The following is a 26093-nucleotide window of genomic DNA, read 5'->3' as shown; positions in this document are numbered from 1 at the left end:
GGAGCGTGGGCTCTGAGTCTGTCTCCCCTCTGATCCTGACAGCAGGAGAGCGGCTGCCTCTCCTGCTTCCGCCATGCCAGTAGGCCTCACCAGTGTGAACGGCGGTCGTCGGGTCGGTTGTCGCTTGGAATGTACCGTTTTGTGTGTCCCGACGTCCCCCATCGCTTGGTGGCTCTTAGCTAGCGTTTGGGTGCCGTTTCAGTATGGGTATCATGCTTTTTAAAATTCTGCTCGCAGGAGCCGTTAAAAATTGCTGCCGCTCAGCTCTGCGGTTCGGCCCCGCCCCCCATCTGTTTACTATTAATAGGTCAGTTTTTGTTAGTTACAAGTTATTTCTAAGTATATCACTGAAAGACGAATATTTAAAAAATGATAGGAACATTTTAGTGTTAGGAATACAAAACTGTATCTACACAAGATATTTTGGCACATTTCCTTCTAGAAATAAAGTATTGTTTGAAGTAAACAGTCCCTAAATTAAAGATAAAAAAAGTAAAATTGGAAGTTGGTCCCCATTAATGCATATCAATAGCTTTGAACAATAGGTTCTTATTAAGCCTTCATATTGATCAAGTACCAAGCAAATGCTATGTTGCAAGTGCTGAACTAATGAGCAACAAATCTCGTTTGAAATATTTGGTTTCCTCTATACACTGTGCTAGCAGAACTGTTAACAAATATATACACTGGGGAAGAACAAGTCTAAAGGTTCACTTACAGCAATTAATATAGAAAATCTATCATAAAGGTGAGCAATATGTTGCATTCCTTCAGTAGTTAATAAACATCTCCTTCTTCTCCAGCATGTAAACAGCAGCACTGCAAATGGGTATAGCTCCCCCCACTCCTAAATTGGACAAACGCCTTCTAATCAAACAATAAAAGAGACTCCATATCCTACGGCCTCAGTCTCCGGCGGTGGAACGTATTTAAAACACACGCCAAATTGTGTGCGTGTGATCAAATGCTCTTCTGGTATTCCCTATTTGGTCCTGGATGCTTTAGCCTATTGCAGCCTTCATATCAACAATGGAATGCAGACCGATACTGGCACGTGCATTCTGACTCTCTTCCTTGTCTTGCATATTTCCGGTCGGAAGGTCTGGCCTATTGCGGCCTCCCTCCGGCGGTGGAAATCACGCTGGAGCAAGGTCTAGAGCTCACATTCTTCTGGCTTCTCAAACTCTCATATGGATATTTAAAGAGATCTTTTTCGGCTTCTAATGGTACCTGAATTACAGTACAGGCAGAGAGAGCACTTTTACTGCATTGTGGTCTTCTAATTTCCTGTGTTTTTTTTGGATGTAGTCTGATCTGCTGTTTGTTAGAAGCGTTCTTTTAGCGGCATTATAATGGATAATAAATCTTTTATTGCTTTTTCATCATAATTTATAGTATGGTGTCTTTTCTCTCCCTTCTTTATGTCTTTAGCTTGGGTATTACCCATGTAAAGTGCTGCCATGGATATATCTGGCAAAATAGAAAATGTATTCCATACTTACCGATATATTTTCTTTTCCTGGTTATAGGACATGGCAGCATTCCACATCTGCCCTTACTTTGTTTGTGGATTTGGACCAAGAATGAGGATGTAGGGGATGGAGTCCCTTATTGTTTGAAAAGAAAATATATCGATAAGTATGGAATACATTTTCTATTTTCACTGGCGAAGTGTGAACTGTTGGTAATCCTGTGCTTGCTAGGGAATAATCACAACAACTACAATGTATAGCCAAACTGCGCTGTGAAGGAGACCAAGAGAACAGCCTGGAGGAGGGTTATTCAGCTCTTCACTTGTCAATCCATTATTGGCATTAATAATATGCCATTGGCTTAAAATGAATCGACAGGTGAGGGTCAATTTTTCCTTTTAAAAAAATAAAATAAAATCTATACATTAAATGTAAGGCTAATTGAAGGGATGAGAGGTGACACTTTATTTTAATGTTCTTGTACAAAGCTTCTTGCAGAAACTATTAAATCGTACACCATTTAAAATGCCTGCTTCTTTATATTTCATAACAAATACTAAATACACTGTATAGTTGGTTCATCACAGGACATATTTTATATATGAGAACTCTCAAATTATTCTCTTCTTTTAAACCTTATAAATAAATGAATAAGAAAATCTAGGAATCAAGATAAATGATCTGAAATGCAACTAAGTGCCAGTTGGTAAGTGAGCACCCAATCTCAGACACTTGCCAACACTTTTCCAGAGCAATATGACCCTGCAAAGTCCAAAACTTGAGTTCTAGACATCGTTTACCCTTCTAAATATATGTATATACATTGTCACAGCTGTGTGGAACTTTTCCTCCCCAATATACAACATTTCTAATTTATAGAATTGATTGCGTGTCTTAAGTAGAAAAAAAATAATAGTTAGGCTCCAACAAAATGAAGCCTGTGTTAAACAGGTTTCATTTTGTTGGAGCCAGGTATGATCAACGATATGGTTATTACTAAACAACTTAAAGGACCACTCTAGGCACCCAGACGACTTCAGCTTAATGAAGTGGTCTGGGTGCCAGGTCCAGCTAGGGTTAACCCATTTTTTTTATAAACATGGCAGTTTCAGAGAAACTGCTATGTTTATCAATGGGTTAAGCCTTCCCCCAAATCCTCTAGTGGCTGTCTCATTGACAGCCGCTAGAGGCGCCTGCGTGATTCTCACTGTGAAAATCACAGTGAGAGCACGCAAGCGTCCATACGAAAGCATTAATAATGCTTTCCTATGCGACCGGCTGAATGCGCGCGCAGCTCTTGCCGCGCGTGCGCATTCAGCCGACGGGGCGGAACAGAGGAGGATCGGAGGCAGAGAGCTCCCCGCCCAGCACTGGAAAAAGGTAAGTTTTACCCCTTTTCCCCTTTCCAGAGCCAGGCGGGAGGGGGACCCTGAGGGTGGGGGCACCCTCAGGGCACTATAGTGCCAGGAAAACGAGTATGTTTTCCTGGCACTATAGTGGTCCTTTAATGGACAACAAGTGCACAGTGAACAGCAGCAAAATGCTTCCATCATATTTGAAGATAAAAAAAAAAAAATATTGGCAAAGGATCTTTTGGAAAAAGTGCAATGTGATCTCAAGTAATTTGGTGAAATTCAAAGAGCAAGTTACCGTTACAAAAACTAGGTTAATGGAACCCTAACTCAATGACTGGAGAGAATGGCCACTTCTGAGGGGTGGATATAACAAAAAGCTAATTAAAAATGTTTCATTTATTTCAACATCACAACAGCCTTAAGAAAAGGCATAAACATGCCATTCAATACACAGTAACTGCATTTACCACCGCTCTAACCCACTCTTTAGTTTAATTGTGCCAGTGCACATAAAAGAGTTTAATGAATATAGAATAATTGGGGATGGGATTTCTCTGAAATTTCTAATCATTGAAAAGAGAAGTCGTTTTACATTTACTTATGACATCTTACTAGAATATTATTAAATTTCCAGATTAATTGCCTTTTTCTCATTAGCCAACCCATATGTCACAGGCATATTCAGATGCAATATACAACTGTATCACTCTTGTCTGCCAGGGATAGTAATTATCATTAGAACGTTTATACCTCCAATTATTTAAATTATTGGAAACAAGCAGCTAAGAGAGAAAAGGTACACAGAATCTAAAGAGAGCCATGTCAATCTAGAGAAGGTATTTCTAGCCCACCCCACCCATTTGCAGAACTACAATGCCCATGATTTTCTATCCATCTACTGCAACCAAAGACAGGATGCTTTGCAATATGACCAGATTAAGATATCCAATAAATACAGAAGCAGGGGAAAAAAATAAACCAAATTAATTTCTGTTTGAGGGTTTTTTTTTTATATCAAAAGAGTCATAAGCCAAACATATTCAATTAAGAACATGATTAATTTAAATAATCAGTTATCATTAAATAATAAAAAACAAAAACACATTTTGGCCACTGAGCTGATTTATGCTATTCTAGGTTTGTGATTTTTTTTTTCAGTTAAAAAAGCCCTTTTATTTGATGAGTCTTAATGTCAAATGTCTCAATGTTGAAAAACGGATTTAAGTGCAAACGGTACATTGCTATTAAATTGTAAACAGTACAACAATATTTATGGATTCAATCCTTTACTTAAAAGAAAGGCTTTTTGGTTTGGCTCACGGCCCAAGAATTTCTGAAGCAATGCCATGCCATCCTTTGACCCACCAGGCTTCAGGATAAGGTTTCTGTATTTCATTCCAACCTAGGGAGAAATAATCATTGTTCAGTTACAAGGCTTAGTTTGTAGACAAAACTTCAATCCTGCTGAGCAGGGGGAAAAAACAACCAGATAAATTGATCAGCTTGGGTTCAGTGTTGTTTTTGGCCAACATTTGGTCACACTCTCTTACTCAACAAGTATCATTCAAATTTCCCCACTACAAAAGGGGCTTGACGAACACGGACCATGTGAAATGATTACTTTTCCTGGTGTTCCAATCTGAGAAAGAATATGCATTAAAAGTACCCGTGATTTAAAGTGACACTACAATAAAAATATTTTTGTTTCCTATGTTAAAGTTTTTGGTGCAACACATATACCCACAAATATATCACACAGCAGCAGCAAGCTGCGACTTCAATAAAAAAAATTAAAAAAAAAAAAAAAAGTATAAATAACTAATTGCACGTGCAAGTTACCAAAGTGCTTTGCTGAAGGGAATTCGTGAACGCACAAGACCTTATTCTGCCGTGCATGCACATGTTATTTTCCCACAAAAGGCCACGGGAAGACCAGGTTTGGCTGAGTTATACCAGCCATGTTTAGATTTGTCTGGAAGAAGTGGTATTTTTATACAGTTGAGATAGCCCTCAAGGACTTGTTCTATATAATCCTTAGACAAAACTGTTCAGCATTATATATGCACAATACTTTAAATTCAAATATTCTGCATCAAAGCCCCTAACTGTATTTTAACCATGCTTACCAGAAAGAGGTGATTGTCACATTAACATTGTTTATATCTTGAAATTAAGATGGCGGTCTGAAGGTCGAGGACAACTTCCACCATTTAGAAATAAACTGAGTTAGTAACAAAGCCAATCATTTTAGACCAAAATAGCCAAGCAGCAAAAATCACCAAGCTGGGAATCTTCAAATTCAGCTGAGTGGCTCAGAGCCCAGCGGCAGTGATTTTATAAAGACAACTCACCAGGGCTTATACCAGCTAGGTCAGAAACAGAGGACAAACCCACAGTTACGTGCTTTGTTTACTCCCATAGGGACTGTATTGTAGCCGCAGGATTGCATCTACTATAAGATTGTGCTGATATTTTGGATGGAGAAATATCTGTACTTTTACAATTTAGTCTGGGTGTTTGGTATGAAAATGATACTTTATGAACATTAGCAGTTATGTCCCAATTTGTGTATGAGGGAGCAGCCTGTGCATAGGGAAGAGAGAGAGAGTTGAGTCATGGATTGTGTGTGCATGGTTTCCGGCCAGTTCACTAAACATTGACCCAGGCTGTGTATAAACAAATAGCAGCTGTACTATGGTTGCTTTAAAGGAACACTATAGGGTCAGGGACACAAACATGTATTCCTGTCCCTATAGTTTTAAAACCACCATCTAGCCCCCCTGGTCCCCTCCTTGCTTCAATAAATATAGTAAAATCTTACTTGTATTCAAGTCTGCAGCAGCTGCCTCTGCTCCTGATCTTCCTGCTTGGCTGACGTAATCAAAGGTAATTCTCTGACCCAATCACAAAACTTTCCCATAGGATTGGCTGAAACTCTCAAGGAGGCAGATCAGGAACAGAGCCAGCACAAGCCAAACGCAGCCCTGTCCAATAAGCATCTCTTCATAGAGATGCATTGAACCAATACATCTCTATGAGGAAAGTTTAGTATCTCCATGCAGAGGGTGGAGACACTGAATGGCAGTGCTGCACAGTGAGCAGCACTGCCCCAGAAAGCACCTGAGGAGTGACCAGAGGAGTTATCACTAAGATGTAATGTAAACAATGCATTTTTCCCAGAAAAGACAGTGTTTACTGCATAAAGCCTGAAGGGAATGATTATACTCACCAGAACAAATATAATAAGCTGTAGTTCAGGAGACTATAGAGTCCCTTTAAGTTTAAAGATCAGTTTAAATCGTGATATAGGATGATCTGCAGTGCTCTTTGGTGCTAAACTACTTATCCTGCAATCCCCTGCTGGACAGAGAATTGTGGGATAAGATCTGTTATCATACATCAGAATGATAGGTTCTTGGTTAAAGCATCTCATTCTGATGAGTGAGGCATTTGCTTGCAGCTGCAGACAAATCCACTAGACCGTTCTCAGGTATGTAACTTTTTATTTTAGATTTATTACAATTTTTGACAATATTTTCTTTCATGCACTATCTATATAATGCATAAAAAAATATCAGGGTTAACGTTTGAATAGACACGAATCATATTATTCCTCACCTCTGGATTCATTATTCCTTGCTGTTTAAAACAGCTGTAAAAGATATCCATGGAGAAAACCTCACTCCATAAGTAGCCGTAATACTGTCCATCATAGCCGCCAGCCAGATGACCAAAAGTCGCGGGCATATTTGTACCTACAAATGGAACACAAAAAAAAAAAGTTGAAGGGATCAAATACTTATTTCACTCATTGATATGCAAATTAATTTATAACTTTGACATGTGTTATTCTGGATTTTATTTTTTTTAATTAAATTATTCTGTCTCTCACTGTTAAAATACACCTACCATTAAAATTATAGACTGTTCATTTCTTTGTCAGTGGGCAAACATTTAAAATCAGCAGGGGATCAAATACTTTTTCCCCTCACTGTATGCCTCTGTGTGTCAGTATGTCTGTCAGTGTATGTGTATGTGTGTAAGAAAAAATGGTTGTATATAAAAAAAAAAGTACATATTTCCACTACTTTTTGGCACATGTCATACTTATAGCTATTCATTTCACATATAGATATCTTTTTTACTAAACTGTCTAGCTTTTTTTTCCCCTTCCTTTAGCATAACCTGGCTAATTTTGTGTTATAATAGTACTGTCAAGGACACCTGTTATTCACTATGTTATCTTCAGTTTGGGTCTACATTTAATCTATATTTTGTATCAAACGTATACAGTAAAAACTCTAGCTACATCTGCTGCCATACCACTAGAGATAACAGCTCTGTGCAGACTCTCTGACCCAAAAAACATACCATATGGAGTACCCCACAAAGCCTGGAGTGCAGTACTCTACACATAATTAGGGCGTAATGGGACTGACCAAGTGAAGACTTCATATTGGTGTTTTTTTTTTTTACTATATATGGCATAGAATTAGAGTAAAAGACTGGATTGCCAATTTTTATTATCTGCAAAAAGCAACCATGAAAATTGCACACACAGATATCGGTTTACATAGGATTGAGACGATCTGTAGACATATAAGGATATATTTATTTTCCCATACAATATCCCTCCAGGTATTCAGCATTCCCTGACTTGCCAGATAAACTGTTTTATTCATCAGTCTTTCGGAACCCTGGTGAGTTCAATACATGTGAGGTTCTTAACCAGCTGAACCCCTACTTGAGATGTCAGGATACGTTCTGTGATTCCTTCCTCGGTTCTACAGCAAAGTTGGGGGCAGCTGGTGATCCAGGAATTTACTGAGCTGTCACTACGAAGTAAATGAGTGCTACTTGGAGATTAGCAGACAGGCCCCGTCAATGACTGTGCTCTCTGCTAGTTTAAAATGCTAGAAAAACATTAATGGCAGATAACATGTTACAGCTACAGGTTACACAAGCTGTAGATTTTTATATACTCTTTATTCACACAAGCAGTCTCTTTAAAAGACACAAAGTAACCAGCAATTTCCATAAACAGAATTTCTGTGCCATGAAATATTGTGCGCCCTAGGATACCCGAACTGTGCAGTGTATTGAGGAACATTTTTCTCCCTAGCTGTAACGGTCTCGCCTTCATTGTTAAGATAATCAATCTTGAGGATTGTAGCAACTCCAATGCTTTCCCACTGCACCAATCAGCATTTCTTCATACAGCTGCTTTGAATCAATGCATCTCTATGGGAAACGTTCAGCGTCTCCACGTGCACTGTGCAGCTCTGACACAGGAAGCACCTCTAGTGACTGAGTGACTGCTAGTAGAGGTATAACTAGCCATCAGTGTAAACACTGCTTTTTCTTTGAAGGCTGCAGGGACAGACTATTGACATCAGAACCACTACATTAAGCTCCAGTGGTTCTGGTGACTTTAGCGTCCCTTTAGCCTTTTAATGACAGAGGACTTGTTGGTTTTGTCACAATCACAGTATTGGATTGTACCTGGAGTGGCAGATATCCCTAGTATCTCCTCAGTGTACTTGGCATATTCACTGGCAGTGTCAGCTGTAGACTGTGTGTGCAGTGACTGATCAAGTTTACTCAAGACAATCTGACGAAGAGTGAGAAGACCTGAAGGGTATAAAATGGGGGAAATAAAAATCACAAAGTTACTTTTCATAAAATTGCAGGAGGGCAGAGCAATCCACTATACATGAAGGGCTACAGTATATATTGGCAAAAAATATAATATGAAATTCACCTTCATGCACAGTTTAAAAAAAAAACACACAAAAAAACCGACAAATAAACCAAAATAACATATTCAAGGGCAAAATTCTGGATGTCTGAAGTGCACCTGTCCTGCCGAAAAGGACTTATAGACTTATTCACTAAAGTGAGAATTTCAAGTGAATGTCAAATTCAAAGTCAAAATAGCCAAACTGGAGACATTGTCTAAGTAAACTATTCCTCAGTTTGGCTACTTTGTCTTGAAATTTGTTTAAACGTCACTTTCAATTCTCACTTTAGTAAAAATCCACGTGAGTCACTTTACAGGGTATTACACTTCCTCTATGCATTGCATTTATCAATGTGCCCTCCCATCAAATTACACAGTCTCATACCACAGGCCCCACAATATTAATTGTGGATGTTATTTGTATTATTTGTGCATGAGGGGCGGGAGAGGGGGCGGTTAGCTGCACCCAAAGATGCAGATCATTTTTGGAAGATACATTCATTTTAATTTGGAGCATGAAGTAGATAATTCAGTAGTTTAGTGTGGCACCTACATATACTCCTACTGTATTTACAGATGAAAATGAAGGAGAGGGACCTCAGTTAAGAAAAAGGATAAAGGAGTTATTTATTACACGTGAGTTTACAGAGGAAGAGGTTCTATTTCAACTGTCAAAAGTAAAGACAAATAAGTCAATGGGACCTGATGGAATACACCCAAAGCTATTAAAAGAGCCTAGTGGTGTACTAGCAAAACCATTAACAGATTTATTTAACCAATCATTGATAACAGGAGTAGTCCCAGAAGATTGGAAGTTGGCGAATGTTGTGCCCATTCACAAGAAAGGTAATAGGGAGGAGTCGGGCAACTATAGGCCAGTAAGCCTTACTTCAGTAGTGGGGAAAGTGATGGAAACCATGTTAAAGGATAGGATTGTTGAACATCTAAAAACACATGGATTTCAAGATCAGAGACAACATGGATTTACTTCAGGGAGATCATGCCAAACTAATCTTATTGATTTTTTTGATTGGGTTACTAAAATTATAGCTCAGGGTGGTGCAGTAGACATTGCTTACCTAGATTTCAGTAAGGCTTTTGACACTGTTGCACATAGAAGGCTTATCAATAAACTGCAATCTTTAAGTTTGGATTCCAATATTGTTGAATGGGTGAGGCAGTGGCTGAGTGACAGGCAACAGAGGGTTGTAGTCAATGGAGTATATTCGAAGCTTGGGCTTGTCACCAGTGGGGTACCTCAGGGATCTGTACTTGGACCCATTCTACCCATATTTCTATTAGAGATATTGCAGAAGGTCTTGATGGTAAGGTATGTATTTTTGCTGATGATACTAAGATATGTAACAGGGTTGATGTTCCAGGAGGGATAAGCCAAATGGCTAATGATTTAGGTAAACTAGAAAAATGGTCAGAGTTGTGGCAACTGACATTTAATGTGGATAAGTGCAAGATAATGCATCTTGGACTTAAAAACCCAAGGGCAGAGTACAGAATATTTGATAGAGTCCTAACCTCACCGTCTGAGGATCGAGATTTAGGGGTGATTATTTCTGATGACTTAAAGGTAGGCAGACAATGTAACAGAGCAGCAGGAAATGCTAGCAGAATGCTTGGTTGTATAGGGAGAGGTATTAGCAGTAGAAAGAGGGAAGTGCTCATGCCATTGTACAGAACACTGTTGAGACCTCACTTGGAGTATTGTACGCAGTACTGGAGACCGTATCTTCAGAAGGATATTGATACCTTAGAGAGAGTTCAGAGAAGGGCTACTAAACTGGTTCATGAATTGCAGGATAAAACTTACCAGGAAAGGTTACAGGATCTTAACATGTATAGCTTGGAGGAAAGACGAGACAGGGGGGATATGATAGAAACATTTAAATACATAAAGGGAGTCAACACAGTAAAGGAGGAGACTATATTTAAAAGAAAAAAAACTACTACAACAAGAGGACAGTCTTAAATTAGAGGGGCAAAGGTTTAAACATAATATCAGGAAGTATTACTTTACTGAGAGGGTAGTGGATGCATGGAATAGCCTTCCAGCTGAAGTGGTAGAGGTTAACACAGTAAAGGAGTTTAAGCATGCGTGGGATAGGCATAAGGCTATCCTAACTATAAGATAAGGCCAGAGACTAATGAAAGTATTTAGAAAATTGGGCAGACTAGATGGACCGAATGGTTCTTATCTGCCGTCACATTCTATCTTTCTATGTCACATTCTATGTTACTGTGTGTTTAAACTCGGACATGCATCTATTAACCTGGGAAATTGTATCTGTAAACAGAACATCCTTGGAAATTAGGTAAACTGCAATAATATTCTTGAAATCTATGGTGATTGTTCCAAATATATCACTTTACCTGATGCCAACAAAACAGCATGGCACCACCTGGGGTGGAACAAGATCAAGAGTGATCAAGAGTGATCCCAACCATTATCGAATTTTAGGGATATCTTGAATTTTATAATGGCTTTGCTTCCAAAATGGATTTAAAGAATGGAAAGAGTGTTTGTACTCCTTGTGCTATATAGCGGTTTTCAGGTACCCACCATCCTTTTCACGGATAACAATTTGCCATTATTTTTCCACCTTCGAGTTGCTTCTATTGTAGAATCCGCATCCTCTGGCAGAATGCGCAGTTCCATTTTTGGATAATTTATCATACTTTGTTTACACATTTGCTTTCACAATATTTTCCATGACTCAAAATAGAAAACATATGGTTGATTTTCACAGTGGAACAGCGAGAAATAATTGCTTGAATATAGCTTTCTAGAAGCATGAACATGCCAGCTGATAAGAACCAATCTATAGTCTGTCCCTTTCCCTAACTGCTCTAAACCATAAATCTAATTGTGTCATTAACCTTGCTACCAGGATAGCTGTATTCCATGTTTACACTACCCATGCAGTGAAGTCAAATTTTACATTAAAGTGGCAATATTGCAAAGGGTTTTATTTTTTCTCATCTAGCCAAGCTAAATTAAAGGGACATTCTAGTCACCAAAAACATTATCTTAATGAAGCAGTTTTGGTGTATAGATCATTCAGGAGTTAAATCACTTTATTTATGCAGCCCTAATCACACCTCCCTGCATGCATCTTGCACAGCCTTCCTAAACACTTCCTGAAAAGAGTCAAATGTTTATCCTTCCTTTATTACAAATTATGTTTAAAGGATCACTATAGTGTCAGGAAAACTAAGCGTTTTTTCTGACACTGCCCTGACGGTGCCCCCACCCTCAGGGTCCCCCTCCCGTGGCGTTGAAGGGGTTAAAACCCCTTCAGCAGCTTACCTTAATCCAGTGCCGGGCTCCCTCGGTGCTGGTGACCTCTCCTCCCCGTCCGACGTCAGCTCCCCCGTCCCACGTCACTGGAGCCGAATGCGCATGCGCGGCAAGTGCCGTGCGCGCATTCAAAGTGTCCACTGGAAAGCATTTCTCAATGCTCTCCTATGGATGCTCTGTGCGATAGAGGCTGCTATGTTTGCATCTGAAGGGTTAAATCCTGAGGGACCTGGCACCCAGAGCACTTCATTGAACTGAAGTGGTCTGGGTGACTATAGTGTCCCTTTAATTTAGATTTTCTTATCTCCTGCTATGTTAATAGCTCGCTAGACCCTGCAGGAGCCTCCTGTGGTGATTAATGTTCAATTTATGGAGCAGGAGATACAATATTTTAAGGTAAGTTACTTTTGATTGAAAATGAAACCATTTTGTTTCAATGCAGGCTGTGTCAGTCACAGCCAGGGGAGGTGTGGCTAGGGCTACATAAACAGAAAACAAAAGTGATTTAACTCCTAAATGGCAGAGAATTGAGCAGTGAAACTTCAGAAACATGATCTATACACTAAAACTGCTGTATTAAGCTAAAGTTGTTTTGGTGACTATAGTGTTCTTTTAAGTTTACCTGATTTTACCTCTTAAAAGGACACTATCACTTCCAAAGAACAAAGGTTCCTTGTTCCCTCATCCTAGTAAACACAATTGTAGTATTTACTGTGGTGAATAAGCAGCAGAGCTAAATAAAAATAAAACAAAGCAGACAAATACTTAAATTCTCTGATGCACTCACGCTCACTTTGCACCTATTGAGAAGCTTTATATTATTATTGTTTTTTTTTATAGCGCCAGCAAATTCCGTAGCGCTGTACAGTGGTGGGTGATATGTGCATGTGCTCATGGCATTTCTTCTTCTCTCATGCCATCACATATAAATGAAAATAAAAGCAAACTACAGAGATTTTATTTTAAACCAGAAAATAAAATAGCCCTTTTAGTTAGCTATCTGGTTGTGCAAAAATCTAATTTGTGACAGTGCCTACTTAAAAAGTTTATTTTGATGTGGACGGATTGAAATTTTGTAATAACCATTCAGATCATTCTTTAGCCACTCCACCTCACACTAAGGGCCATCAAATGAAACTCTTAAAACGTTCATTATCTTTATAGGCAAAGGATGAACTTACCAGCTGCCAATCAGAGACTCATCGGATTTGAAGGAATGCACCCTACCACCACTCACTTTGCATATAATTCTCCAATAAAGCAATTTGGATCTACTAAACGGATTCTGGAGTTATAATAGAATGCAAACATTCTAGGATAATTATTCTCTAGAAAATCAGTTAGAAGCGTGACTTAATAAAAACTAAAAAAAAAAACACACCTTTGAATTTACAGGTAGATTACTAATCTCGCTTTTTCTACAATCTAAACACAAATGTATTGAGTACGTGTGTACATCTCATACTAATCTATTGAAATTTACCATTGAGAATTTTGAGAACACTTTGTTTTGTTTGTTATAAATTATTTAAAATGTTACTACTACAGTGCACATGCTCTGTGCCTGCACAACGGAGGCAGGGATTTTTTCCAAATGTATTTATCTATGTGACAGTATATTGAGACACTGTCTATTTATGATTCTGTCCTTTCAAATCTGTACTACAGCCTCCACGACAGTCAATGCTATAATGGAATTGGCTTTCATGCCAAATATTTCATCAAAATTAATACAAAAATAAATAAATGACAATGTTTATATGCAGATAAAAAAAAGGTGGAATTATGTCTGAGGCAAGATAAGGGAGGAAATGTAGTCTGTAAGAGGAGGGTAGGAAATGTGGCTACGAGGGATGTGATTTAACAGGGATAGGCAACCTTTGGCACTTCAGTTGTTGTGGACTACTTCTCCCCTGATGCTCTGCAAGCATTATGGCTGTAAGAGCATTATGGGAGATGTAGTCCACAATATCTGGAGTGCCAAAGGTTGCCTACCCCCATGATAACAATATAAAAAGTAGTTATAAGACACAAAATGAGTGTCATTACCTGTATTGGCGAGTCTTGATTCAATCAGTTTATCAAGGAGATCATCTGGAATTGGAGAGCCATCCATGTAATGGCCAGACATTCTCTGCAGAGCCTCTTTCTCCCAAACCCAATTCTCCAGCATCTGAGAAGGCACCTCAACAAAATCGGTTTCAACATTTGTTCCACTAAATCTCGCAAACTTTGTCTGAAAATAAAACCAAAATAAACGTAATTTAGCACTCAACCCAAAAAAGAAATAAAAAAGGGGAAAGAGTTATGAAAACTAAACCAAAGAAGGCGTTTACTATAAAGGGCTGCGGTTTGTGGTTCAGAGATATACAAGATTAATCAACTGATTACATAATGAAACTTAATGCAGACACATGAGAGACTGAACTATTATGAAACTAAAGCACTAAGTTATTCATCAGAAATGGCAGTTTTAGAGATATCTTGGGCTGATCCATTCTTCACAACGTACGAGACAGACAGTTCATTTTACTCATCTATGTGTCAATATACTGAGAGACACTGTTTAGGCTTCTGTTCTTGCAAATGAGTATTACAGCCTCCATGACAGCTAGTGCCATAATGAATACTGATATCATAACCCATGTCTCTCTCTCTCTGGCATTCCACAATTTGACTTGGAGATTTCTTGTCATTTAGGGGAACAATGTGTTATTGTTCACACCCATTATTTTATCAATTAAAATATTTATTTATAAACCAATTTCAGAATATCGTTACTACCAAGTAATAAGATAATGTTTGTAAGCTCTAGTTTTGGTATGCGTTTGCTTGGTTTCCATTTCTTTTTCAAACGTAAAAGGACACTATAGTCACCAAAACAACTTTAGCTTAACGAAGCAGTTTTGTGTGTGTAGATCATGCCCCTGCAGTCTCACTGCTCAATTCTCTGCCATTTAAGAGTTAAAAATCACGTCTGTTTGTTTATGCAGCCCTAGCCATACCTCCCCTAACTGTGACTCACACAGTCTGCATAAAAATAAAAAAATAAAAATGGTTTCATTTTCAAATCAGATGTAACTTACTTTAAACGTTTTTATTTCCTGCTTTGTAAATTGATCTTTAATTTCATACAGGAGGCTCCTGTAGGGTCTAGCAAGCAATTAACAGTGCAGTAGATATGAAATTCTACATTAAACAGTACATGCAATAAAGGAAGTGTACACATTAGATGACTCTTTACAGGAAGTGTTTAGGAAGGCTATATAAGTCACATGTAGGGGGGTGGCTAGAGCTGCATAAACAAAGGGATTTTACTCCCAAATGGTAGAGGACTGAGCTGTGATAATGTAGGAGTATGATCTATACATCAACACTGCTTCATTAAGCTAAAGTTGTTTTGGGGACTATAGTGTCCCATTTTATTTAATTTTATATTGCACAATTCTACCCTAAGGGAAACCAAAGCAATGACAAACATGTTCTTCTAAGTTGGAGGCTGGCTATATCTCTTTCTATATCCCTCAAAATAATAAAAAGGCTCAGTTGACCCTGCCAGGAATCAAACCTGCGATGCTAACATTTGAATAGGTATTGCAGTTGATGTTTAACCAACTGGGCTCTCTGATAGACTGTACACAAGATGACTGTTCACAAAATAATGCTAATATATTAGTTGGCTGCTCATTTCATTGAGAGACTCCTAATCTCCAGCTTTCTGTGCCAATACTTTCAGCTCTAATAAAGCGAATTAGCGATTTCACGTCACACTTCCAGGTAAAAATTACAGATGGAAAGATGGGAATACATATTATGGCGGAGATCATTTATTTCTAGGAACACAGCAGTGGCATATAGCTTGGTAGGAATTAGAACCGTTATAGAACAGATGGTAAAATATCCTGATAGTTTCTCTTTCGAACACAGCAAACCTTTCAAAGCAACAACTGGCAGCTGAACACATTCAGATAAAAACAGTTCATGGGCCAACTCATTTTGAGTCTAAAATTGGCAACTAGCACAATCCAAATAAAGATTATTCATACAGCATAATGGCAATTTTCTGTTTACATAGAAAACAAATACAACTACAGGTCTACCCCCTTGTGTGTATCAAAGTCACACTTATTAATCAGCTTTTTCCATACAGTCTGCAAGTTCTTTTTCTGGAACTCATTTTAGAAGCTCAATCTAAAATAATCCTCAAGAATTGCTTAGAATATCCCCCTGAACACTTATCCGGCCGTAAGAATACATGATGATTAAAGTATCGGTTACATGCATAATTCCAGGGCTGTGGCATACGGTCTGACATTGTAGAGGTTACCCATGTTTAAAAGGAAAATTAAATTTAAAAAATCATGACAAGGGGGGGGAAACGGAGCCGAGCTGAAGGACCGCACTCACTGAGAGCTCTGAGCACTAACATCCCTTCTTACAAAGCTTCATACCTTTCCTTGGAACACCCAAAGAGCTCAATACGACAGGCTAGGTTCCATGGGTTAAAAGGCAAACAAACAAACAAACCGGAGAAACCGTGGATGGGCTTAAACATCAGAGATTTATGGTTGCAGGCACAAGGTACGATAGGGCACAAGATGGCTGAATACCCAGAGGCCAACTCCGAACTCTCAGATGACGACATGTCCTGTGAGGAAAAGCTGGAAGCAACCTTTGACCCCAGATGCTACTCTGGTGACTGCTACAGTGCTGAAGGCATTGTTGGCTGATCTGCAGTGCATTTGTTTAGTAGATTTTTTTTGTTTTAGTTTAAGCATTATGCATATGCTTTCACACTTTCAGCTCGAATAATCATATGACCAACTGCTAAATTTAATTGAAATAGTTATAGTGTCTGGAGCTTTTTGACGTTTTATTCCCAGACAAGAGTCCCCCAGCAGCTCATCCTGCTTGGGCTATTGAGGAAACATTAACCTAAACAGCATCGGCCAACTGTGATTGGCTGAGAGAGTCAGCCGACTGCTTTCAGCCTATCACAACACCCATTGCTTATATGAATCAGTATAGATAAAGAATTGTGTAATCTTTGTGCATACCTCTAGTTGGGGTTAGGCTGAGAGTGGCCATTATTTATTGTTAAACTGCTTAAAATGGTTTAACACTGAATGGAGAAACAGTAACATTTACCTAAGGGGATTTTGAAATTTTGTTTACAAAGCCATTTAACGGCCAATCTCTGCTAACAATTGTACAAAGTTTGTGGGGGGTTTTCCACATACACATTACAAGGTTTTTTCCACCTTAATGTGCATTTCATAATCCTGATGTTTGCTGCTCCTGTACAAAACCCCATATTGTGTTCAGCTACATCTTCTGAATAAAATACTCCCATTGTACCCCAATGTATGCCTTTGCCACTATTCTTTAAAGTTGCAGTGCCATATAAAAGTTCTGACCATTTCAGTTTTTACACTAAGAATAATTTTTTGTCAATCTTTCATTTATTGAGGCATTTGAAATTGAAAACAAGTTCTGTCCGCATCACACAAGATACCCCCAGAGATGTCATCTTACGCTGTGTCACCATACATGACAAGATTCAAATAATGACTGCCCTGAAGGGCAAAACGCCACTAGAATTTGAGGATGCAAAACTTTTGTTTTTTCAAGATCTCACCAGAGCCACACTACTCAGACGTAAAACCTTTGGTGCGGTGACGACCACCTTACGTAAAGCAAACATACCATACAGATGGGACAACACCGGCTCCCTACTCGTCCATCACAAATGGAACACCCACAACCTCACCTCCCCATTGGGAGCTCCGGCCTTCCTGACCGCCCTAGGACTCCAACCGGGGCCACACCGCACTACAGAAGACAACCAAAACGCAACCTGGGACCAAACAGCTAGCACTTCAACCGGACCAGCGATGACGAGCCTGCAGCCCTCGAACACCTGACTCACGACAGGCACTGAGATAACCTTATCTACGTTCAGCCCTATGGCTAACTAGACACCATGTCCGAACTGTCTATCAGGACTTTTATTCCAAACAAAGAAGAAGCTAAAGTCTATTATTCAGTTGCATAATGTTCCTTTTTGTGTTTGTTTAAATTTTCTATTTTTTCTATATACACACACACACACACACACACACACAAACACACAAACACACACACACACACCCAACCCAGCAAGTAACGGGCCTCTATCCATCAGGCTGCCCAGAGACGAATGGCGTCCGAAATACCCCCTCCTACCACTGTCCCTCTAGGACAGGGTTATCCTTAGGCATGCCAGACCACCACTGCAACACTGCACAAACCACAGCTCACACACACCTGATGCTCGCACTGCTGATAACGCCCACTAGACACACACATCCTGGCACTGCCTACGCAAAGACCAACCTGATAATACGAACGTGCAAGCTCCAATGCAGCATTACACCCTCCTGAAAGTAAAAGAGCACACCTGTAACCTTAATCCTGTAGTATCCCGGGAGCGCAACACGCACCAACACTCAATTTGCTAACATTTTGCTAGCCCTGGGCATGTCACCTAACATGACCACAAAAAAAAACCCAATGTGCCTACCAAACACATCTCAAAAACACCCTACTAATCACAATGATGTTAAAACAAATGTCACAGCTACAGTTACATGCTTGAAAGTTGAAAATATGCTGAGATGTCAGTTGTTATTTATCTGTACAACCGAGCACGGAAAAATAAAGAATTTATAAATTGTGCTCACCTATATCTCATCAGTACAGAATGACCCCCTTCGCATACACCTATCTAGCTTTTGTGAAAATATAGGGCTGTACAGTGCCGTTTTTTTTTTAATGGCACAAAGAAGATAGCTCTATGGTGCACTTTAGTAGCTCACCCATTTCATACACTTTTTTTTTCTTTTTTTTTTTTAAATAGCATGTTTGGCACTGTAATAATATTTTATAAACTGTATTCAGCCATATTTCCTGAGTACACCAATACCAAATAATCAACCGTAAACCTAACTCTAACCCTAGCAATAATGTTAAAAGAACCCCCTCTACTGATGTCAGCAGAGGGATTCCCTAGCTAGTCCAAATCTTAAACCTGGCTGAGCGACCATGTTGGGTTAGACCAGTGATGGCGAACCTTTTTGAGCCAGAGTGCCCAAACCGCAATACATGGCAACTTTTTTTCCTTAAAGTGCCAACACGGCAATTGCGTGTGTGTGGGGGGTGCGTGTGTGTGTGGGGGGGGGGGTGCGTGTGTGTGGGGGGGGGTGCGTGTGTGTGTGTGTGTATGAGGGGTGCTGTGTGTGTGTGTGTGTTTGAGTGTGTGAGAGAGGGGTGCTGCATGTGTGTGTGTATGAGGGGTAATGTGTGTGTGAGGGGTGCTGTGTGGGGGGTAGGGGTACTGCTGGGGGGTAGGGGTACTGCTGGGGGGTAGGGGTACTGCGGGGGGGGTAGGGGTACTGCTGGGGGGGTAGGGGTACTGCTGGGGGGGGTAGGTGTGCATGTTGGGGGTAGGAGTACTGCTGGGGGGTAGGGGTACTGCTGGGGGGTAGGGGTACTGTGTGTGGGGGTAGGGGTACTGCTGGGGGGATAGGGGTACTGCTGGGGGGATAGGGGTACTGCTGGGGGGATAGGGGTACTGCTGGGGGGATAGGGGTACTGCTGGGGGGATAGGGGTACTGCTGGGGGGGATAGGGGTACTGCTGGGGGGATAGGGGTACTGCTGGGGGGATAGGGGTACTGCTGGGGGGATAGGGGTACTGCTGGGGGGGTAGGGGTACTGCTGGGGGGGTAGGGGTACTGCTGGGGGGGTAGGGGTACTGCTGGGGGGGTAGGGGTACTGCTGGGGGGTAGGGGTACTGCTGGGGGGGTAGGGGTACTGCTGGGGGGGTAGGGGTACTGCTGGGGGTAGGGGTACTGCTGGGGGGGTAGGGGTACTGCTGGGGGGGTAGGGGTACTGCTGGGGGGGTAGGGGTACTGCTGGGGGGGTAGGGGTACTGCTGGGGGGGGTAGGGGTACTGCTGGGGGTAGGGGTACTGCTGTGGGGGAGTAGGGGTACTGCTGTGGGGGAGTAGGGGTACTGCTGTGGGGGAGTAGGGGGAACTGCTGTGGGGGAGTAGGGGTACTGCTGTGGGGGGAAGGGGTACTGCTGTGGGGGAGTAGGGGTACTGCTGTGGGGGAGTAGGGGTACTGCTGTGGGGGGAAGGGGTACTGCTGGGGGGGAAGGGGTACTGCTGGGGGGGAAGGGGTACTGCTGGGGGGTAGGAGTACTGTGTGTGGAGGAGGTAGGCGTACTGCTGGGGGGATAGGGGTACTGCTGTGGGGGAGTAGGGGGAACTGCTGTGGGGGGGTAGGGGGAACTGCTGTGGGGGGGGTAGGGGGAACTGCTGTGGGGGGGTAGGGGGAACTGCTGTGGGGGGGTAGGGGTACTGCTGGGGGATAGGGGTACTGCTGGGGGATAGGGGTACTGCTGGGGTAGGGGTACTGCTGGGGTAGGGGTACTGGGGGGTAGGGGTACTGTTGTGGGGGGATACGGGTAATGCTGGGGGGATAGGGGTACTGCTGGGGGGATAGGGGTACTGCTGGGGGGATAGGGGTACTGCTGGGGGGATAGGGGTACTGCTGGGGGGATAGGGGTACTGCTGGGGGGATAGGGGTACTGCTGGGGGGATAGGGGTACTGCTGGGGGGATAGGGGTACTGCTGGGGGGGTAGGGGTACTGCTGGGGTATAGGGGTGCTGGGGGTAGGGGTACTGCTGTGGGGGAGTAGGGGTACTGCTGTGGGGGGAAGGGGTACTGCTGTGGGGGGAAGGGGTACTGCTGTGGGGGGAAGGGGTACTGCTGTGGGGGGAAGGGGTACTGCTGTGGGGGGAAGGGGTACTGCTGTGGGGGGAAGGGGTACTGCTGTGGGGGGAAGGGGTACTGCTGGGGGGGAAGGGGTACTGCTGGGGGGGGAAGGGGTACTGCTGGGGGGGGAAGGGGTACTGCTGGGGGGGGAAGGGGTACTGCTGGGGGGGGTAGGGGTACTGCTGGGGGGTAGGGGTACTGCTGTGGGGGAGTAGGGGTACTGCTGTGGGGGAGTAGGGGTACTGCTGTGGGGGGAAGGGGTACTGCTGTGGGGGGAAGGGGTACTGCTGTGGGGGGAAGGGGTACTGCTGGGGGGTAGGAGTACTGTGTGTGGAGGAGGTAGGCGTACTGCTGGGGGGATAGGGGTACTGCTGTGGGGGAGTAGGGGGAACTGCTGTGGGGGAGTAGGGGTACTGCTGTGGGGGAGTAGGGGTACTGCTGTGGGGGAGTAGGGGTACTGCTGTGGGGGAGTAGGGGTACTGCTGTGGGGGGAAGGGGTACTGCTGGGGGGGAAGGGGTACTGCTGGGGGGTAGGAGTACTGTGTGTGGAGGAGGTAGGCGTACTGCTGGGGGGATAGGGGTACTGCTGTGGGGGAGTAGGGGGAACTGCTGTGGGGGGGTAGGGGGAACTGCTGTGGGGGGGTAGGGGGAACTGCTGTGGGGGGGTAGGGGTACTGCTCTGGGGGGGTAGGGGTACTGCTCTGGGGGGGTAGGGGTACTGCTGTGGGGGGGTAGGGGTACTGCTGGGGGATAGGGGTACTGCTGGGGTAGGGGTACTGCTGTGGGAGAGTAGGGGTACTGCTGTGGGGGAGTAGGGGTACTGCTGTGGGGGAGTAGGGGTACTGCTGTGGGGGAGTAGGGGTACTGCTGTGGGGGAGTAGGGGTACTGCTGTGGGGGAGTAGGGGTACTGCTGTGGGGGAGTAGGGGTACTGCTGTGGGGGAGTAGGGGTACTGCTGTGGGGGAGTAGGGGTACTGCTGTGGGGGAGTAGGGGTACTGCTGGGGGGATAGGGGTACTGCTGTGGGGGGAAGGGGTACTGCTGTGGGGGGAAGGGGTACTGCTGTGGGGGGAAGGGGTGTTTGGGGGGTAGGGGTGCTGTGTGTCAGTAACCCCCCCCCTCCTTCTTCTTCTTACCTTTAATGAAGTAGGGGGGGGGGGCAGCACAGCCATCCCTGGTGGTCCGGTGGTGGTAAGCACTGCAGGGGGAGGGATCTGGGAATCAGCTCCCCTGTCGTCCCGCGCGATGCTGTGTGGAGCTTTGCAATGGTAACGCTCGGCAACGCTCCACAGATCCCTCCCCCTGCCTCCCGACCCGGAAGCAGAGTAGGCGCCTGCCGTTTCGGGCAGGCAGGTGCCTACTCTGCATTGATGGTGAACCTATGGCCGCGTGCCCACAGAGAGGGCCTGGCGTGCCACCTGTGGCACACGTGCCATAGGTTTGCCATGACTGGGTTAGACTCTACTGTTATTCGACCAACTGCTGCTCATCCTAAATTGCCTGCTGCTGCAATTAATCTGGGTGAAAATGCAGCAGCAGATATTAGGTTGGCTGCTTAGCCAGATAAAAGTGACCTTTTCTTAAAAAAATAAATAAAAGCAACATAGACCACATTATTAAGTGTGATAGACTTAAAAAAAAAAAAAAAAAAAAAACACAAGAAGTGACAATTTGAAGATAGTTGTCCTTGAACATCAAACAATAAGTCAGACCACTAACAAACCCGAACAGTGCTCAGATCACCTACAGCTGGAAGGAAAAGGCCTTATGCATGTCTGAGTTTTTGAAAGGTAGACTATGGAGGAAACTATCTACCCTTAATACTGGACACTATAATTTTATTGAATTTTAACCACTTGCATATTTTTTAAACTATGTATCTCTAACCACCATTTCTTTGTCATTGTATCTTAACTGGGTGTGCTTGTTCTTTAATATACGTGTGTATATATATATATAAATAAAAGTGTTTGTTCATACATACATATATTCTGCAGTTTGTCTTGTCCTGCATGCTAAAGCTAGTTGCTCCCTGCCCTGCTCATCATTGGTTTGTTAACTTTTTTATTTTTTTTTTATAATTCTTTATTTTTGTTGTGCATATGATTGGCATACATGTGTGTGTTGCCACAATTTAACACATTTTAAAACAGAAGCAATTCAAATTGTAAAGCATTGTGGCACATGAGGAAAACTGCACAGGTATTTTATATTAAACATGTTTAAATTGTTCCAGTCAGTGGTTGCTTGATCAAGAGAGGTAGAAAGACATATTTTATGCACATTGACTGGGATGTAACAAGGTAGATTGCATTAAAATCTGAGTGCATTTCAAGATGTGAAACTGTAAGCTTTGGGTAACCGCTAGGTAGTACTCATGTGTGCTCTGGTGGGTTGCAGCCAGCCGTTGTCAGGAACAAGCAATAGGCAATGTGGAGGTAGTCCAGGAGCCAGGCAATTGTCTCCAGGGGAGGTTTGGCTGTTAAGCCTGTGAGTTGCCCATAGGGGTTTAGCCGATGCCCATCGGGTGCTGAATACTCTCCAGGCACGAATGAGTGTTCAGTTTCTTATTGGCAGTGCCCCTCCAACCCCCATTATCAACACAGTCCGGTGTTCTGAGTTTGCCGGTTTCGTGACAGCGTACTGCTTGAACTCGGGTAGGGTGTCTCTTCAGACACAGTGTAGTGAACTCCCGGGGGGAGAGGGGTTTTGGGGGGGGTCTAACCCGTGCGGCCCTCTGCTCTGATGTAAGGTGGCTTTCTGCCGTTCTGCGGCTCTGAAGCCGTCGTCTGTTCCTTCACCTCCTCCTTCCCACCGTCCGTGCAGCACCGGTGTGCCGTCCAGGGTCTGAAGTTCCCTGTGTGGTAGCACTCGGGATGGTGTTCTGTGGGGTCTGCTCGATGGTGCCTCTGCGGCGGGATAGCTTGTCCCAGAAAGCAGCAAACAGGCGATCGAGTCGTTCTGCAAGAGGGGGCAGTGGAGAGCTGGGTGCGGGGCTGCACGTGGCGTCCTCCATAGTTATGAGTGCTGATCCAGCGGTGCAGGTAATGCTCAGCTGATGTTTTGTTCAGGCTATGTTTGCTGGGATGTCCCTCACCGGCAGGGGGGGGGGGGGGGGAGCGTTTGCTTGAGATGCCCCGGGCAGGCGCGCCACAGTTGGCGAAGGGATTGGCCGCCTCCCTTGCGCCTTCCGAGCAGGCCTCAGATCTATCTCGAGGTAGGAGCCGCCGATCACGGCTTGTAGCCGCAGCAGTAGCCCCTTGTGTTCAGGATTAGAACTTGGCAAGATGTAGGGCTTTAGCTGGAATTACGGCTATATTTGCTCACTTTTAGCTTGGAGCTCCCATTATGTGTGGCCGCTCGGCATGACTGCCAGGCTCTGCCCCCTCTTTTTAACTTAAATGTTATTCAACATTCTGCTTATCTCTAAAGACTTTCTCTGTTATTTCTGCTCCCCCCCCCCTTATTTTATTGATACCCACCCGAATTTCTTGCTTGACCAATCCTCACCTCCTCTGTGCATCTCCATTCCATAGCTTTTACTGCAGTCCTGTTTTGACCCTATCATCTCTGTCTTCCACAGTCTGAGTTTTAAAAGACCACTTCTAGCAAACCTGAACAGTGCTCAGGGTCCCGCCCACCCCTCCCCTCACCACCCAAAGTTTCTTACTACATTTATAGATAGAATCCCACACACAACTTTAGATAATTTAAAATAGCAGCTGCAAACACTACCAGTAATGAGCACAATCCACCTTCTTAACCCCTAACACCCAGTCCTTCTCCATACTTCTCCTTTCCTCTAATTACTTACCCATCAGAGCAATGCTCTATATTCTCATCCTCTCCATCTCTCTCATCTCCCTCAGGACCAAAATATCCCCTTCCACCCACTTCCCTCAACAACACACTCACATTTACATTAATCCATCTTTGCTACACTCCCCTCTTCTCTCATCTCAAGCCCTGCACTCATTTCTCTATTCTCTCTCTCCTGCTCTAACCCAATCTCACCCTAGTCGCCGCCCATATAAAACCCATTCACACCTCCTGTCACTATCTCTCCTCCTACTTCTGGCAGTTGGGGACGTCTCTCCCAACCCAGGGCCCCTCATCTCATCTGCTCACACTAAAATAACCAGAATCCATGCAAACCTCCTCCAAATACCCTGCAGTTTATCCTCCTCCACCAAAATTCAGTGTGCACTCTGGAACGCTCGCTCCATTTGTAGTAATATCAAATCTACAGCTATACATGACCTCATCATCTCTAACTCACTCACAATACTGGCACTCACTGAAACCTGGCTGTCCCCATCCGATACTGCTACTCCTGCTTCTTTATGTTTCGGTGGCCTACAGTTCTCCCATACTCCCAGACTCGACTGTAAAGGAGGTGGTGTAGGCATCCTTCTGTCCCCTCAATGTACCTTTCAACCTATCCGCCCTGCCCCTGCCCTATCCTTTAATTCCTTTGAAGTTCACACTGTACGCCTTTTTAAGCCCACTCCTTTAAGAATTGCAATCATCTATCGCCCCCCCCGGTCACCCTAAACTATTTATTGAACACTTTTCCTCCGGGTTACCCCACTTTCTTTCCTCTAGCACTCCCTCACTCATACTTGGGGACTTCAATATCCCTATCAACAAGCTCAACTGCCCTGATGCCTCCCATAACCTCCTCCTTTGGACTCACACAGATTTCTACCTCAGCAACTCACACCGCAGGAAACACTCTTGACCTCATCTTCACCAATCTCTGTACCACCTCTGATCTCTCCACTGTTCCATTTCCTTTGTCTGACCACCATCTGCTAACATTTAACATCTGCATACCCCATACTAAAATTTCACCACCATCAACTCTCCAACCTCGCAGAAACCTCAAGTCCCTCGATCTCCAGCACTTCACCAAACTCCAAACACTCCTTTTACCCATCTCAAATCTCAACTGCCCTAACTCTGTAACCACACTCTACAACTCCACTCTCTCCTCTCAACTTGACATCATGGCACCTCCTACAGTTAAACGCAGCAAGCGCCCCCAATTACAACCCTGGCACACCAAGCTGACCCGTTACCTCCAAAAATGTTCCAGAACTGCTGAACGCTGCTGGAGAAAGTCTCACTTTGCATCTGACTTTGTCCACTATAAATTTATGCTGCGCTCCTACAGCATGGCTCTTTCCTCTGCAAAAGTAAACTACTTCAACACCCTCATAAGCACACTGTCCCATCAACCCAAACACCTGTTTCACACTTTTGATGCCCTTCTTCGCCCTGTGACTCCCCCTCCTTCCACCACCTTGTCCGCCACAAACTTTGCATCTCATTTCACTAAGAAGATCTCTACAACCAGGAACGAGATCTCTAATCTCTCTCCTACCCCTATCA

The 26093-nt window shown here is 43.3% G+C and overlaps 1 protein-coding gene across 1 annotated transcript in view; it reads right to left on the bottom strand.

The window, feature by feature from the left end:
* Positions 1-3043: 3043 nt before the first annotated feature.
* NLN (neurolysin) overlaps positions 3044-26093 on the bottom strand; it is an 84283-nt gene continuing 61233 nt past the window's right edge. Inside the window, exons 10-13 of the mRNA XM_063454075.1 lie at positions 13930-14116; positions 8330-8458; positions 6446-6582; positions 3044-4229 (exon numbers count right to left, since the gene is read on the bottom strand). Of these exons, the coding sequence (XP_063310145.1) occupies positions 4098-4229; positions 6446-6582; positions 8330-8458; positions 13930-14116 (585 nt within the window). The 3' untranslated portion in view covers positions 3044-4097. The remainder of the gene's footprint in view (positions 4230-6445; positions 6583-8329; positions 8459-13929; positions 14117-26093) is intronic.

The sequence above is a fragment of the Pelobates fuscus genome, chromosome 5 (genome assembly GCF_036172605.1).
Source record: "Pelobates fuscus isolate aPelFus1 chromosome 5, aPelFus1.pri, whole genome shotgun sequence".
Classification (NCBI taxonomy): Eukaryota; Metazoa; Chordata; class Amphibia; order Anura; family Pelobatidae; genus Pelobates; species Pelobates fuscus.
This window is presented reverse-complemented; position numbering and strand designations above follow the sequence as displayed.